Source organism: Macrotis lagotis, chromosome 7, assembly GCF_037893015.1.
Source record: "Macrotis lagotis isolate mMagLag1 chromosome 7, bilby.v1.9.chrom.fasta, whole genome shotgun sequence".
NCBI classification, from domain to species: Eukaryota; Metazoa; Chordata; class Mammalia; order Peramelemorphia; family Peramelidae; genus Macrotis; species Macrotis lagotis.
In genome coordinates this window covers 61,176,405-61,189,446 of record NC_133664.1, presented here as the reverse complement: position 1 = coordinate 61,189,446, position 13,042 = coordinate 61,176,405, and the positions used below count along the sequence as shown (strand labels likewise).

The window sequence follows — 13,042 nt, the reverse complement described above, 5'->3', positions numbered from 1 at the left end:
GGACCTGTATAATCACATACCTTAAGATAGGTATGCACTACTTATTTTAAAAGTAACAGTCCTTACATTCTGTTCAGCCAATGAGTAAACAAGCTGTGGAAGAATGTCTCCCTTTACGACAGCCTCTGCCAGGTCATCGTTATAATTAGCCAGTCTCCCGAGGGCCAGGGCAGCAGTCTGCTGAATAGTTGGGACAACATCCAAGAGAAGTGGCCTCAGCAAAGACATTACACCTGGATTACATTGGGAAAAGAGAGAATGAAAGTTGACAATGTCAGCAAAAAAAATAATCTTGGCATGGGGGTGGGGGTGGGGGAAATACCCACATTATAAAAAAATATTTTAGTAACTCTTTGTAGTGTCAAAATTTGGAAACTGGGAAATGACTGAACAAATTGTGTTATATGGATGTGATTGAATACTATTGTATTGTATAAGAAATCTTGAAGAGGTGAATTTCAGAAAAACCTGGAAAGACTCACATGAACTGATGCTGAGTGAAGTGAGCAGAACCAGGAGAACATTGAACTTGGTAATAGCAACATTATGTGATGATCAACTATGATAAACTTAGCTCTTCTCAGCAATACAATGGTCAAAGGCAATTCTAAGAGATTTGTGATGGAAAATGCCATCCACATCCAGAGAAAGAATGAAGTCTGAATGCAGATTAAAGTATCCTATTTTCACTTTTGAAAATTTGTTTTATTTTTTTTCTTCTCATGGATTTCCCCCCTTCATTCTGATTCTTAACATGACTAATATGGAAATATGTTTAACATGATTGTACATGTATAATCTATGTCAAGGGGAAGGGGGAAAGAAGAGAGGGAGGGAGCAATATGTGGGCCTCAAAGTCTTACAACAAATGAATGTTGAAAACTATCTTTAAATGTAATTAGAAAAAAGTAATAAAGAATAGACAAAAGAATCACAAACAAAAAAGAAAAAGTAATCTTTGAAATTTACAAAAAATAAATCTTTTTATATGTAATCTCACAATATGAAGACCCGCTTTTTTTGAAGAAAAAAAATTGGTGAGGATCCATTGAAAACTAAGGACTGCTTTCAAACTTCTAAGTAGCCACATCTTAGTAAAATTATAGCCTCTTAAAATGAGAAACTGAATCAAATATCCTCCTGGCACACACTTTTCAAGTCTTGCCTATCAAATTCAGCTCCACTGCCCCTCCCCAATCTAGAACAAACTTGGTTCATTATACTACACCTAATACTAGCTGTATGATCATGGGCAAATATCCCTTCGTCCCTGAGACTCAACTTCCTTAACTGTAAAATAGTGATAATAGAATTTGTTCTACCTGCTTGCTTCATATATTGTGAGAGAAAGTATTTGTAAATCTTAAATAGCTATATAAATGGAAGTTGGTACTCCAACCTACACTGATCAGTACCCCTCTCTGATTTTCTACAACACTCATGGTCTGTAACACACAATTAGATCCTAATTATATACATACTTATATTTAACTCGAATTGTCTTGTCTACTAATGCTGTGTTTTTTTTAAGCAGATTTTAATATCCTTCTGTGGGGAAAAAAGATCTTAGGTTATCTTGTATTCCACTAGCATCTAGGAAAATGCTGGGCACACCCTAAGCATTTGATAAATATTTAATTGATTAATGTAAAACAATGTGCATTGCTTTTGGGGAGAAGGGAATCTGGGAAAATATTAACATTTTATCATTTACAGTATTTTTCAGTTATATACATTAGCGTGTCTTCACAACATTTTTGCCAAGTAGGTTGCTTTTATCTCTGCTCATAAAGAATCCTATTTCCAATGATTACACCATCATCTTTTCAACTTAACAAATTCAGATTCAGTTATTATATATGAAGCTTCATATATGCAGTGTATGCAAACCACTATCCTAGGTCTTAAGATATAAAAATGAAATTTTACATAAATTCTCTCCTCAAGGAGTTTATAATAAATTTGGATGTGGCCTAGGAATTAGACACATTCCCAAAACCATAGTACAAGCAGGTGTGAGAGGTTTAAAACAATGTTTAAGGCTATGCAACATTTGAAAAGAAATCACTTCCATTTATACATATCAGGAAAAGTTTCATGGATAAAATAACTCCTGAGTTGAATCTTAAAGGAGAGAGAAATTTTAATAAGAGGATATGGTGACCAGACTACCCTTCTATGCAGGCCAGATAGACCAAATAAAAAGATAACTATATCCCAGATTCATGTTTGTATGTGATGAAACATGTAGCTATTTATCTCCATGATTTCTATTTATTTCACTACTTCATGAAATCAATCCTTAACGTGATTTTTTTCATAATTTTTCTGTCCATTACTTAGATCCTGGTGGGAATGTGGCCACCATTTTCAGAATGGTTTGTTTTTTTCTGAAGTCAAAGACTGCCTCAATAGTCAAAAGGAGATCAAAGGATGTTGATGGTTTGAAGTAAATCTATCACCACTTCTAGAATTTCAGCTCAGAACATATACGGTTTCATTCTCATATGTGAAGTATCAAACATTTGTTACCTAATCAAAAATAACTTTGGATTTCTGGGTCTATCTATTATATGAAATGATCGTAGTAGCATAGAAATAAACTGTAGAAGTCAATTCCTTTACAAATAAGGAAACTATGGTCCAAAAAGGAAATGACATGCCTGTTAACTATGAAGCTTAAAAGTACAGCTAGAAAGCAATTACAGGTATAAGTTCAAGACCACTTCCACTATTGTAAAAGTACTTTATCCCAAGTTATATCAAAAATTTAAACCTTTCAAAGTTGGGAAATCTGAAAATTACTACCCCAGATGAACCATTAATTTGCTAGCACCTAGACAAGATTACAATTAGATTACATGTTAATAAAAACAGAAATATGTATAATCATAAAAACCTCAGTGTGACATTCCAAAATTCATGAAATTTTATCCAAAAAAATTCAAATTATATTAATTGTTTAGGATATTTGGGTTTTTTTAAATATACCATCAATGCCAACTAGTTAATAGCAGTTTACATTTCTATAACACAGATATTGTACTAAATGGTTTACAATTATTCTTTTATGTTTCCAACATCATTAGGAGGTGGATAATAATATTTCCACTTTATAAATAAGAAAACTGAAGCTAGGGGCAACTAGGTGGTGCAGTAGATAGAGCACCAGTCCTGGAGTAAGGAGTTCAAATCTGACCTCAGACACTTAATAATTACCTAGCTGTGTGACCTTGAGCAAGCCACTTAACCCCATTGCCTTGCAATAAACCTAAAAAAGAAAAAATTGAAGCTAAGTGACTTGCTGTGATTCATGCAATTAATAAGTATCTAAGGCCCAACTTGAACTCAGATAGTTCTAGCTATATCTAATGAACCATTTAACCGCCCATAAGAACTTCAACAGAGGATTCCAAAGTTCATGAAATCTAATCCAAAAAATTAAAGTAACATTAGCTCCTTAGGATATCTGATTTTTTTAAATGTACCATAAATAACCACATAATTATATAGTCTATCAAACTAATGTCAGCTAAGAAAACTGAAAAAGAGTAACATGAAAGAAAGTTTTACAATATTCCTTTGAGTTATTAATACTAAAAATGGAACACACGAGTGTGCATGTGTATGTATACACACATATGGATGATTATATTCAAAATATATACATCACTATATACAAGTATATGTATATTTTAAGATATATTCAAGGATCTGTAGAACTTCCATGATTATGATATGAAAAGTTTTTATTTGTAATTGTTGAATTTGAGTATATTGACATATACCTCCCCCAAAAGAATCTTAAAATCTAAAAGTCAAATATGTATTTGTAAAGTTCAGCTAATCATATACTTCACAAGGCCTTGTAAAAGACACTGAGTTCTGATAAAAGCAAGTGATTTTACTATAAAAATCAATGAGCTATTAGGATATGAGAAGAAACAGTCCAGGATTGTGGGATAAACATTTCCCTGAGATGTAGTTCCATCCAGTTCCTACCTATTTGATTAAAACAAAGAACTCTACCTGTCTCAATTTCAATTTTCTCATTAATAACATAACTAGAATACCAATAGGAGTCCATGATTCTGCTATTATTCATGTGTTTATTAAGAATACTGCCATTATCTTGCTCAGCATGTTCAAATGCCATCTTCCTGAAACTTGGCTTTCTCCTTACTTTTTCTATTTCCATGGATACCACCATATCCTCCAAATTTATCACTACAAATATTTTTAAAACACCTAGATCTGGTACCAGAGAGGCAAGGATGCCTGGAAAACAGAATTCGTGTACTCAGGGAGATTACGATCAACTTCTTCATTAATTAGATTCTTTATTTCTCCATTGGAGAATGGGAGGAGAAGCGAGAAGTAATAGGAGAGGGAGAGAGCCATAGAGAGAATATAAGAGATTCAGAAACTTTGATCTAATTGACACAGGGAATTTGGGAAGAAACTCCCATTTTAAAGATTGGGAAGGGCCAACTATTTCTCCTCTCAGAGCTCTAAGGGATAAGATAACAAGTTTTCTAGTACTATATAACTCATTTCCATCTGTGATGCTCCTCAGTGATTATCAATCAGAGTAAATTAGCTACTAGAAACTGATATCTATTAAAGTGGTGTAATAAACAGTTGACATAAAACAATCTCTCAAAAGTGAGATGCTGACAATTACACATAGGTAGTACCTATGCCCAAGGGGGCAACTAGGTGGCGCCCCAGTGCATAGAGCAACAGGTTTAGAGTCAAGAAGACATCTGCCTGAGTTCAAATCTGACCTCAGGTACTTACCAGCTGTGTGACCTTGGACAAATTGCTTAGCCCTCTCTGCCTCAGTTTCCTCATCTATAAAATGAGCTGGAGACGGAGATAGCAAACCACTTCAGCATTTTTGCCAAGAAAACTCCAAATGGGATCATGAAGAGTTAGACACAACTGAAACAGCTGAACACAACAAAATGTCCAAAAATTAACTCTCAGCTCTCATTTATTAGAAATCCTTTTCTTCCTTCGGGGAGCCCTCATTTTCCCTTTAGATGTTGATTCTCTGTTGGACTCTGTTGGACTCTGTCGCCTTCCCTTGGTGAATTTGCTTTGTCTTCAGAGTGTGGATCAGTTTGTGATCCACTGCCACCAATCAGTACTTCTGGGGAAGATGTATTGTTATCAGTGGGAAGTTCAAGTCTTCTAACCTTTCTTTTAAATGCCTAAGATTGTCCTTTGGGAGAAGAGAAGGCAGAGAGAAATACAGAGAGAACTACAGAGTGACAGAGAGACAAAGAGACAAGAAACAGACAATGAAAATGCAGAGAAACAGATAAAGATAGACAAAGAGACAGAGGTACTATAAGAGAAGCTGAGAAAGAGAAAGAGATGAGACAGGGACAAAGACAGAGAGCCCGAAAGAAAGACAGAGACTGAGATAGAGCACAATCCTCCCTTTTCTAGGGCAGTTCCCTTCACTGCCACTCAATTCATTCCCTAGAGGACTACTGACATATACAGAAGCCTAGAGGTGTTTCTGTTTTCATTTTCAAAGAAGTCCCACATTCCCTGTGTGAACGAAACAGAGAGATTGAAAGAGACAGAGAAGGAGAGAGACAGATACAGATATCATCTGACTTCATCCAATGATTAAGCACAAACTCACACTATAACTTTGATTGAGTCAGTGAAGAAATCTGGTCCCTCTGAATCATTAGTGTTTTCATCTCTACCTTTCTATATTGCAGATACTCCCCCAAAATCTTAGTTAAAACTGCACTAAGACTTTTGGAGCACTCTGTATTTGCACTATATAATTTGGATATCAGACTTTTATCAGATATATTCAATGTAAATACTTTCCTCAATTGAAAATTTTCTTTTATATACTTGCTGCATTATCTTTGTTCATTCAAAAAAAATCTTAATTTTGTATAGTTTCTTTTATGATCACCTCTATTCTTTAATTCCTGAACCATTCTCCTTATGCTCCTTTAACTGCTTTTATAATATGATCTTTCTTCTTTAAATTGTTTTTTATTTGGAACTTATATGGTAAATGGTATAATATGCTTATTTAAACCCATTTTCACATAAATAAGCTCCAAGTCTTGTCAAATAAGGAATGTTTTTTTGTATTTACTGAACACATATTAGTGATTTAGATTAATTCTGATCCTTTCTTATCTAGTTTGTTCACTGATCTACTTTTCTTCTTTAGCTAATTAAAATTTTCAGTTAATAAACCATTTATATGATTACATCTTATAATTTGAGATCTGAAAATGCTATTTTTGTCACTCAGCATGTTTTTCATTATTTCTTTAGATATTCTACACCTTTTGATATTAAAATAAAATTTCTTATTTTTGGTTTTATTCTACATAAAAAATCCTTGGTAGTTTGATTGGCACATTAATTTAGGTGATACTATCATTTCTTTTATATTTGCAGGGCCCAATCACAATCAGTGACTATCATTGTTGACTCATACTGAGACTGAAATATACCTTTTAAAAAACTCAGAGCTTTCCATTTTTAAGATGAACAGCTTCTAGCCACATCTTCCCCATTTTGAATTTATAATTATTTTTAAATGGAAAGCTTTTAATGTTTTTTTTTCTCATTTAAGCTTCATCTTGTTCGGCTCAGCCTGTAGTGCAGTATGAATTGTCAAGGTCTTTTTGAATCTTGACTTTATGGGATCATATCATCATAGTTCTAGAGTTGGAAAGAATCCTAGAGGTCATTTAGGTCATTTTACAGATGGGTAATTGTGTCCAAGATACATTAAATAACTAAATTAAATGACTTGCCTGAAGTTACAGAGATAGAAAATCCAACAGGAAAAAGGATTCAAATTAAGGTATTTTAATGCCAAATGGAGCCCTCTTTCCACTGCTGCCTCCCTTCATACTGCCTAGCCAACAGGGCCAAGTAGAGATTCCTGGGATGTTCCTTTGATGATTACCAAGATGACTTTGAACAATTAATGGTACCTTAGTTGTTCAACTAGTTCCAAATCTAGCTAGCTGTTCTCTCATTTTGACCATCTTTAACAATCCTTTTGACAAGAGAATGAGAGACTTTATCAAATGTTCAGTTAAAATCTATGTAAATTGTATTGCCATATCCCCAGAGCAGCTCTGTCTTATGATAGCAATTATCATTTTCCTATTCTCCTCAGCAGTGATTCTATCCCTTTTTTGCTTCTTTTTTCTGTAAGTTAAAGAAAACTCTTTGTGATCTTTAGCTTTCCTTTCCAACCTTACCTTCTTCTGAGACTTAGCACTCCAGACCCTAGTCTTAAAAGAACATAACAATAATAATAATAATAATAATAATACTAATTATCCCTGAATTGCCTAGCCCATGGTGTCGTTATGAAGATCAGATGAGATAATGCATGTGACAGTGCATTGTGAACTGAAAGTTCTAGATAGAAGGACAGCATTATTCTCTTTCCCTGATTAATCAACACAAGCAGCCCGAGGCTTTAATTCTCATATGATTCCATAGCTGCCTGCATCCCACAGTGAATAAGAATTCGTCACACTAGAAAAGAGAAAAAAAAAAAAAGAAAAAGTTGAAGACACAAGGACAATTCAACTATATAAAATTTTTCCATTGTTTTCCTTTGGCTCGATTAGCTATTTTTCTCATTCTCTTTTTCATTTGAAAATATTACAATCTACCTGAAAGCAAGAACTCTATCTACTCATTTGATATCTTAATGAAGACATAAAATTAAGACTAATTCTATTTATTTTTTATGTTTATTTTTATTTCTGTACAAATAATGTTTTATACATTACTAAAATGTTCTTGTTTAAGAGTAAACATAATACCTCCTCCCCCAAAAGAAATTTTAATTTTAAAAAATATTAATAATAATAATAGGGCCAGCTAGGTGGCGCAGTGGACAAAGCACCAGCCCTGGAGTCAGGAGCACCTGAACACAAATCCGGCCCCAGAAACCCAACAGTCACCCATCTGTGTGGCCCTGGGCAAGTCACCCAACCCCATTGCCCTGCAAAAACCAAAAATTAATAATAATAATAATAATAATAATAGCCGCTAGGTGGCGCAGTGGACAGAGCGTTGGCCCTGGAGGCAGGAGCACCTGGGTTCAAATCCGACCTCAGACACCCAACAATCACCCAGCTGTGTGGCCCTGGGCAAGCCACCCAACCCCATTTGCCCTGCAAACCCTCCCCAAAATAATAATAATAATAATAATTAAAAAATAATAATAATAATAAATATGCTTCATTCTGTGTTCCAACACCACCAGCTCTGTTGCAGGTGGATCACATTCTTTAGGATAAGTCCATCACAAAAGCTACTTTCATAATTTTCCACTGTTGCCATTGCTGATTGCAACTCCCTCCATTCATACTTCCCCACTACCCTACACTATATTTTCTCTCTCCTTTCACACTGTCCCTCTTCTTAAATGTGCTGTAGGGTAGCTGAGTGGCACAGCGGACTGATCACTGGCCCTGGGGCTAAGAGGCCCCAAGCCCACATACCACCCTTAAGGCCCAACAACCACCTGGCCCTGTGGTCCCAGACAGGCCATCCACTCCCAGCCCCTTACAAGAAGTAAAAAAGAAAAGGTATTATATCTGGCCACTCTCCCCGCCACGGTCCATCCTCTCCTCCATCACTCACATCCCCCCTTTCCCCCTGTCCCCCTTCTCTCCTTTTTTACTCTAGATGTCTATACCCTATTGAGTATATATGCTGTTTCCTCTCTGAGCCACCTCTGATGAGAGTGAAGGTTCCCTCATTCCCCCTCACCTTCTGCCCTTCCATATCATTGCAATAGCTCATTGTAATAAAGAAAAATCTTATTATGTGAAATATATTAGCCTATTCCACCTCTCCTTTCTCTTACTCCCATTGCATTTACCTTTTAGCCATTGACTCCATTTTACAATATATTATATCTTCAAATTCAGCTTTCTCCTGTGCTTGATCTATAAAAGCTCCTTCTACCTGCTCTATTAAATAAGTTTCTCATGAGTATTATCAGTACCATTTTTCCATGCAGCAATACATGCAGTTCATCATCATTAAGTCCCTCATATTTTCCCCTTTTCCTCCACTCGCTATGCTTCACCTGAGTCCTCTATTTGAAAATCAAACTTTCTGGCCATTTTAACCAGAATATTTACAATTCCCCTGGTTCACTTAAAGTCCATCTTTTTCCCTGGAAGAGGACATTCAGTTTTGCTGAGCAGTTGATTCTTCGTTGCATTCTGAGTTCTTTTGCCTTCTGGAATATTAAATTCCAAGCTCTATGAGTCTTTAGTTTAGCTGCTGTTAAGTCCTGTGTAATCCTGACTGCAGCTTCACGACATTTGTATTGTGTATTTTTCTGGTTGCTTGTAATATTTTCTCTTTGACTTGGGAGTTCTGGAACTTGGCTATAATATTACTAGGGGTTGTTTGGGATTTTTTTTTTGGATATCTTTCCAAGGGAGATCAGCAGATTCTCTCAATTTTTATTTTGCCCTCTGCTTCTAGGATATCTGGGCGATTTTCCTGTAGGAATTCTTTTAAAATGATGTCAAAGTTCTTTTCCTGATCATGACTTTCAGGTATCCCAATAACTTTTAAATTATTTTTCCTAAGAATAATTCCATTTAGACAAAAATAATTCTATAAACATTTATCCTATACTCAAAAAATGATGTTCAAATAATTGTTTTACTTGCAATGAATAGATCTGATCTCATCACATATTATTGAAAATATTCTGATGTTAAGCATATTTATCATAATATACATTTAAAAATAGTAACAAAGAACCTTGGTAATAAATAATAATCAACCATTATGAAGCCCTTTGTGATTGATATGCACGATCTCACATGGTTGTCTTGATAATTATGATGTAGGCAACCTCAAGTATTATTATCCCATTATACAGATGAAGAAACTGAAGATTCATACAGCTATTAAGTCTTAAAGGTGAGGTTTAAATCCAGTCATGTCTATCTTCAGATGCAATACTCTTCATTATCCTACACAGACTCCCATGGATGCATACATTTATATTAAGGCAGACTTATTTCTTCCCTAAAAATGAAAGGTTTTCTTTTTTTATTCCCAAGTTCTCATTACAGTTTATAGGGAATTTCTTGATGTCTTAGAGAACACAGCACATTTGTGAATTTCTTGAGAGCAGACTTTTAGGGTCTGTGTGTGTGTGTGTGTGTGTGTGTGTGTGTGTGTTTGTGTGTGCGTGTACCAGGTGTCTTTGTGTATGTGTGTGTATATGTATATGTGTTACCTTTTCTTGTATTCACTTAGCATAATATCTGGCATATCTGGGTTCTTGATAAATGCATATATATTCAATAAATTTTTTCCTCCTTTGTTTTGAGGTCACTCCCACACCCCATTGCATCCAAAGAGCCCTCCCCTTCACCCTTATGCCCTCTCTCTTTAGAGTCTTCGATTTCTTCTTCATTGCTTTTGAATATGATTATTGCCCTTATTTTCAAAAACAAATTTTGTTAACCTCATTGGCCTACTCAGATTTGTGTTGTTGACAACTTTCCATGACTCCATTTTTTTGGGAAAAGAAACTGGAGTGGTTTGCCAGTTCCTTCTCCAACTCATTTTAAAGATGGGGAAACTGAGGCAAACAGGGTTGAGGATGCCTTAATAAATATCTGAGGCTCGATTTCAACTCAGAAAGATGAGTCTTCCTGATTCCTAGCAGAGCTGTCTATCTCTATTTAGCTACCCTCCTATTTATCACCTCCATCTTTCACTTTCATATTCCTAAATCCAGGACACATCCACAATATTCCTTTCTATTCACTTTCTTCTTAACCTACTCCAAAAATATCATACTTCTGCCTCCAAAACCATGGAGAAACCATCTTTTTAAGGTCACTAATGACTCAAGGCCCTCCCAAAGTCCATATATATGTGTGTATATATATATATATATATATATATATATATATATATATATGCTTACATATATATATATGCTTACATACATGTATGCATAAATATATCCTCAAGCTATAGCTTTATCTTGAAACTCTTAAATCTCTCTTCTCTTTCTTTTCTTAGCTCCTCTTTTTGAACCCTTAATTTGGAACTTGTCTTTAAACCTGTTAGTCTTCCCTCTATAATAGTCTTATTCTGATTGAGCTCATCCATTCAATTACTATTGTATTGATATTTCCTGTTTTTTTATAGCTAAGGATTCACCTAAAGTCTAATTCGTTGTTTTCAATTTTCTACATGTTATTTCTACTAAGTTGGCCTATTGTGAGACATTCAATGTGTCTACAATTGGCTCCTTTTCTCAACTTCAGAGGAACCTGGAGACATGGAATTCAACTCCTCCATTTTACAGATAAGCAAATAGATGTAACACAGAGATTAAGTGACTTGTGGGAGGAAAGAGGTCAAATAGCTAGTAAATCTCCCAGACCCCCAATCCTAGACCTTCCCTACTATGCCATCCTGTCTCTTTCTATTCATTCTGCATTGTCTTGACTCATTTCTCTCTTTAATAAAGAATTCATAGAAGACATTTGATACTTACTAAGTTGTGTGACCTTGGGCAAGTCATTTAACCCCATTGTCTTGCCAAAATATAAAATCATAGATACCCCAGTTAGCTCCTATATGCCTATTCTCTCTGACTGAAAAGTTTGTGTGTGGCTGTCTGCTTTTCTAGCCAAACTCCACCCCTAGACTCAAAGGTTCAGCTGGTCAAGGCCTCCTCCTTTCTCTTATCTGTTTACACCTATTCTCTTCTTTAAATCCCTATAATATTTACAATCTGTATCATTGTTTAGAAGTGTTGTGACTCCACCAGTCTTTGACATGTAAGGTTCACAGCCTCATAATAAACTATAAAATGGGGAAATTTTATCTTTCATACTTTTCCACCTTCCATTATCATCACCTTCCCCCTTTTTTCCCTCCTTGATAATACATCTCCCCTTCCCCTTCCAGATTTCCCCTTCCCCACTCCCCAGGCATCTTCTAAGTCTTCTGTTTTCTCATTCTCAGTTGGCTATCTATTAATCTCCTCTAAGGTGTTATTTGCTAATAACATGTTTGCTGATAAGGACTACCAAGGTGTTGTTTACTAATAATGTGACAGCTGATAAGGGCTTCCCTCAGCTATTCTTTCAGAGTGAGGTGTTTTTTTTATTTTTGAGGTTTATTTATTTTCTGATTATTATGTATCACGCAGTCTGCATAGCTCTGTCCTGGTGCCTGTACTACTTTAGGAGCATCAACCCATCAGTTCCGGGTCCCCTGTTTTCAGAAAGACATTGACAAACTAATGAAGCATAAAGTAGGGGAGACGATACTTTTGAATTCATAAAGGACATTTTCCCTGTTGAGGTTCCCTGTTGAGGTGGGCACTTCAATCATCATTTTACCCATAGCCATAAAGCTGAGGAAGCTGAAGCTCAGAGAGCTTAACACGATCTCACAGAAAGTAAATAATCTTAGTGGCAAAATATACACACAAATCTACAAACTCTGAGTACAACATTTTTTTTTCACTTAACCTCTCTGGGAAAATGGGCTAGAAACCATACAATAGAAGCACAATAGGATATCAACTTTAAAATAGGAAGTGTTCATTTTTAGCATACTTGTCTATTAGCCCCAGTACCTATGATGTTTTTTTATCTGATTGAAGACTTCTGGAATGTTTAATTTGGGAAAAAAAAAAAGAAGTCAAAGGATAGTACAGCTATATTTTAAGAATTTCCATCCAATAAAGAGGGATTCGAAAATGATGTGTGTTGCCCTAAAGGGAAGAACGGCAAACAGTGGGCACAAGGAGCAGAGAGTTAGCTATTGGCTTGGGCTCCATATAGAACTGCCCCAAAGTGAAATATACTGCCTTAAGAGATTATAAATTTCCAGTCATTGAAAGTCTCCCAACAAAGGCTGAATAATCACTTGCCAGGATGTCTTTATATTCAAGTAGGAGTTGATCTAAATGATCTCTAGTTGATGTCCCTTAAAGTACTGAGGGGCGGTTAGG

General features: G+C 35.4%; 1 protein-coding gene across 1 annotated transcript in view; it reads right to left on the bottom strand.

Annotated features, from left to right (window-relative positions):
* Positions 1 to 13,042, bottom strand: part of SPAG6 (sperm associated antigen 6) — an 85,193-nt gene that overhangs the window by 57,441 nt on the left and 14,710 nt on the right. The window contains exon 3 of the mRNA XM_074192977.1: positions 67 to 233. Coding sequence (XP_074049078.1) covers positions 67 to 233 — 167 coding nt within the window. The remainder of the gene's footprint in view (positions 1 to 66; positions 234 to 13,042) is intronic.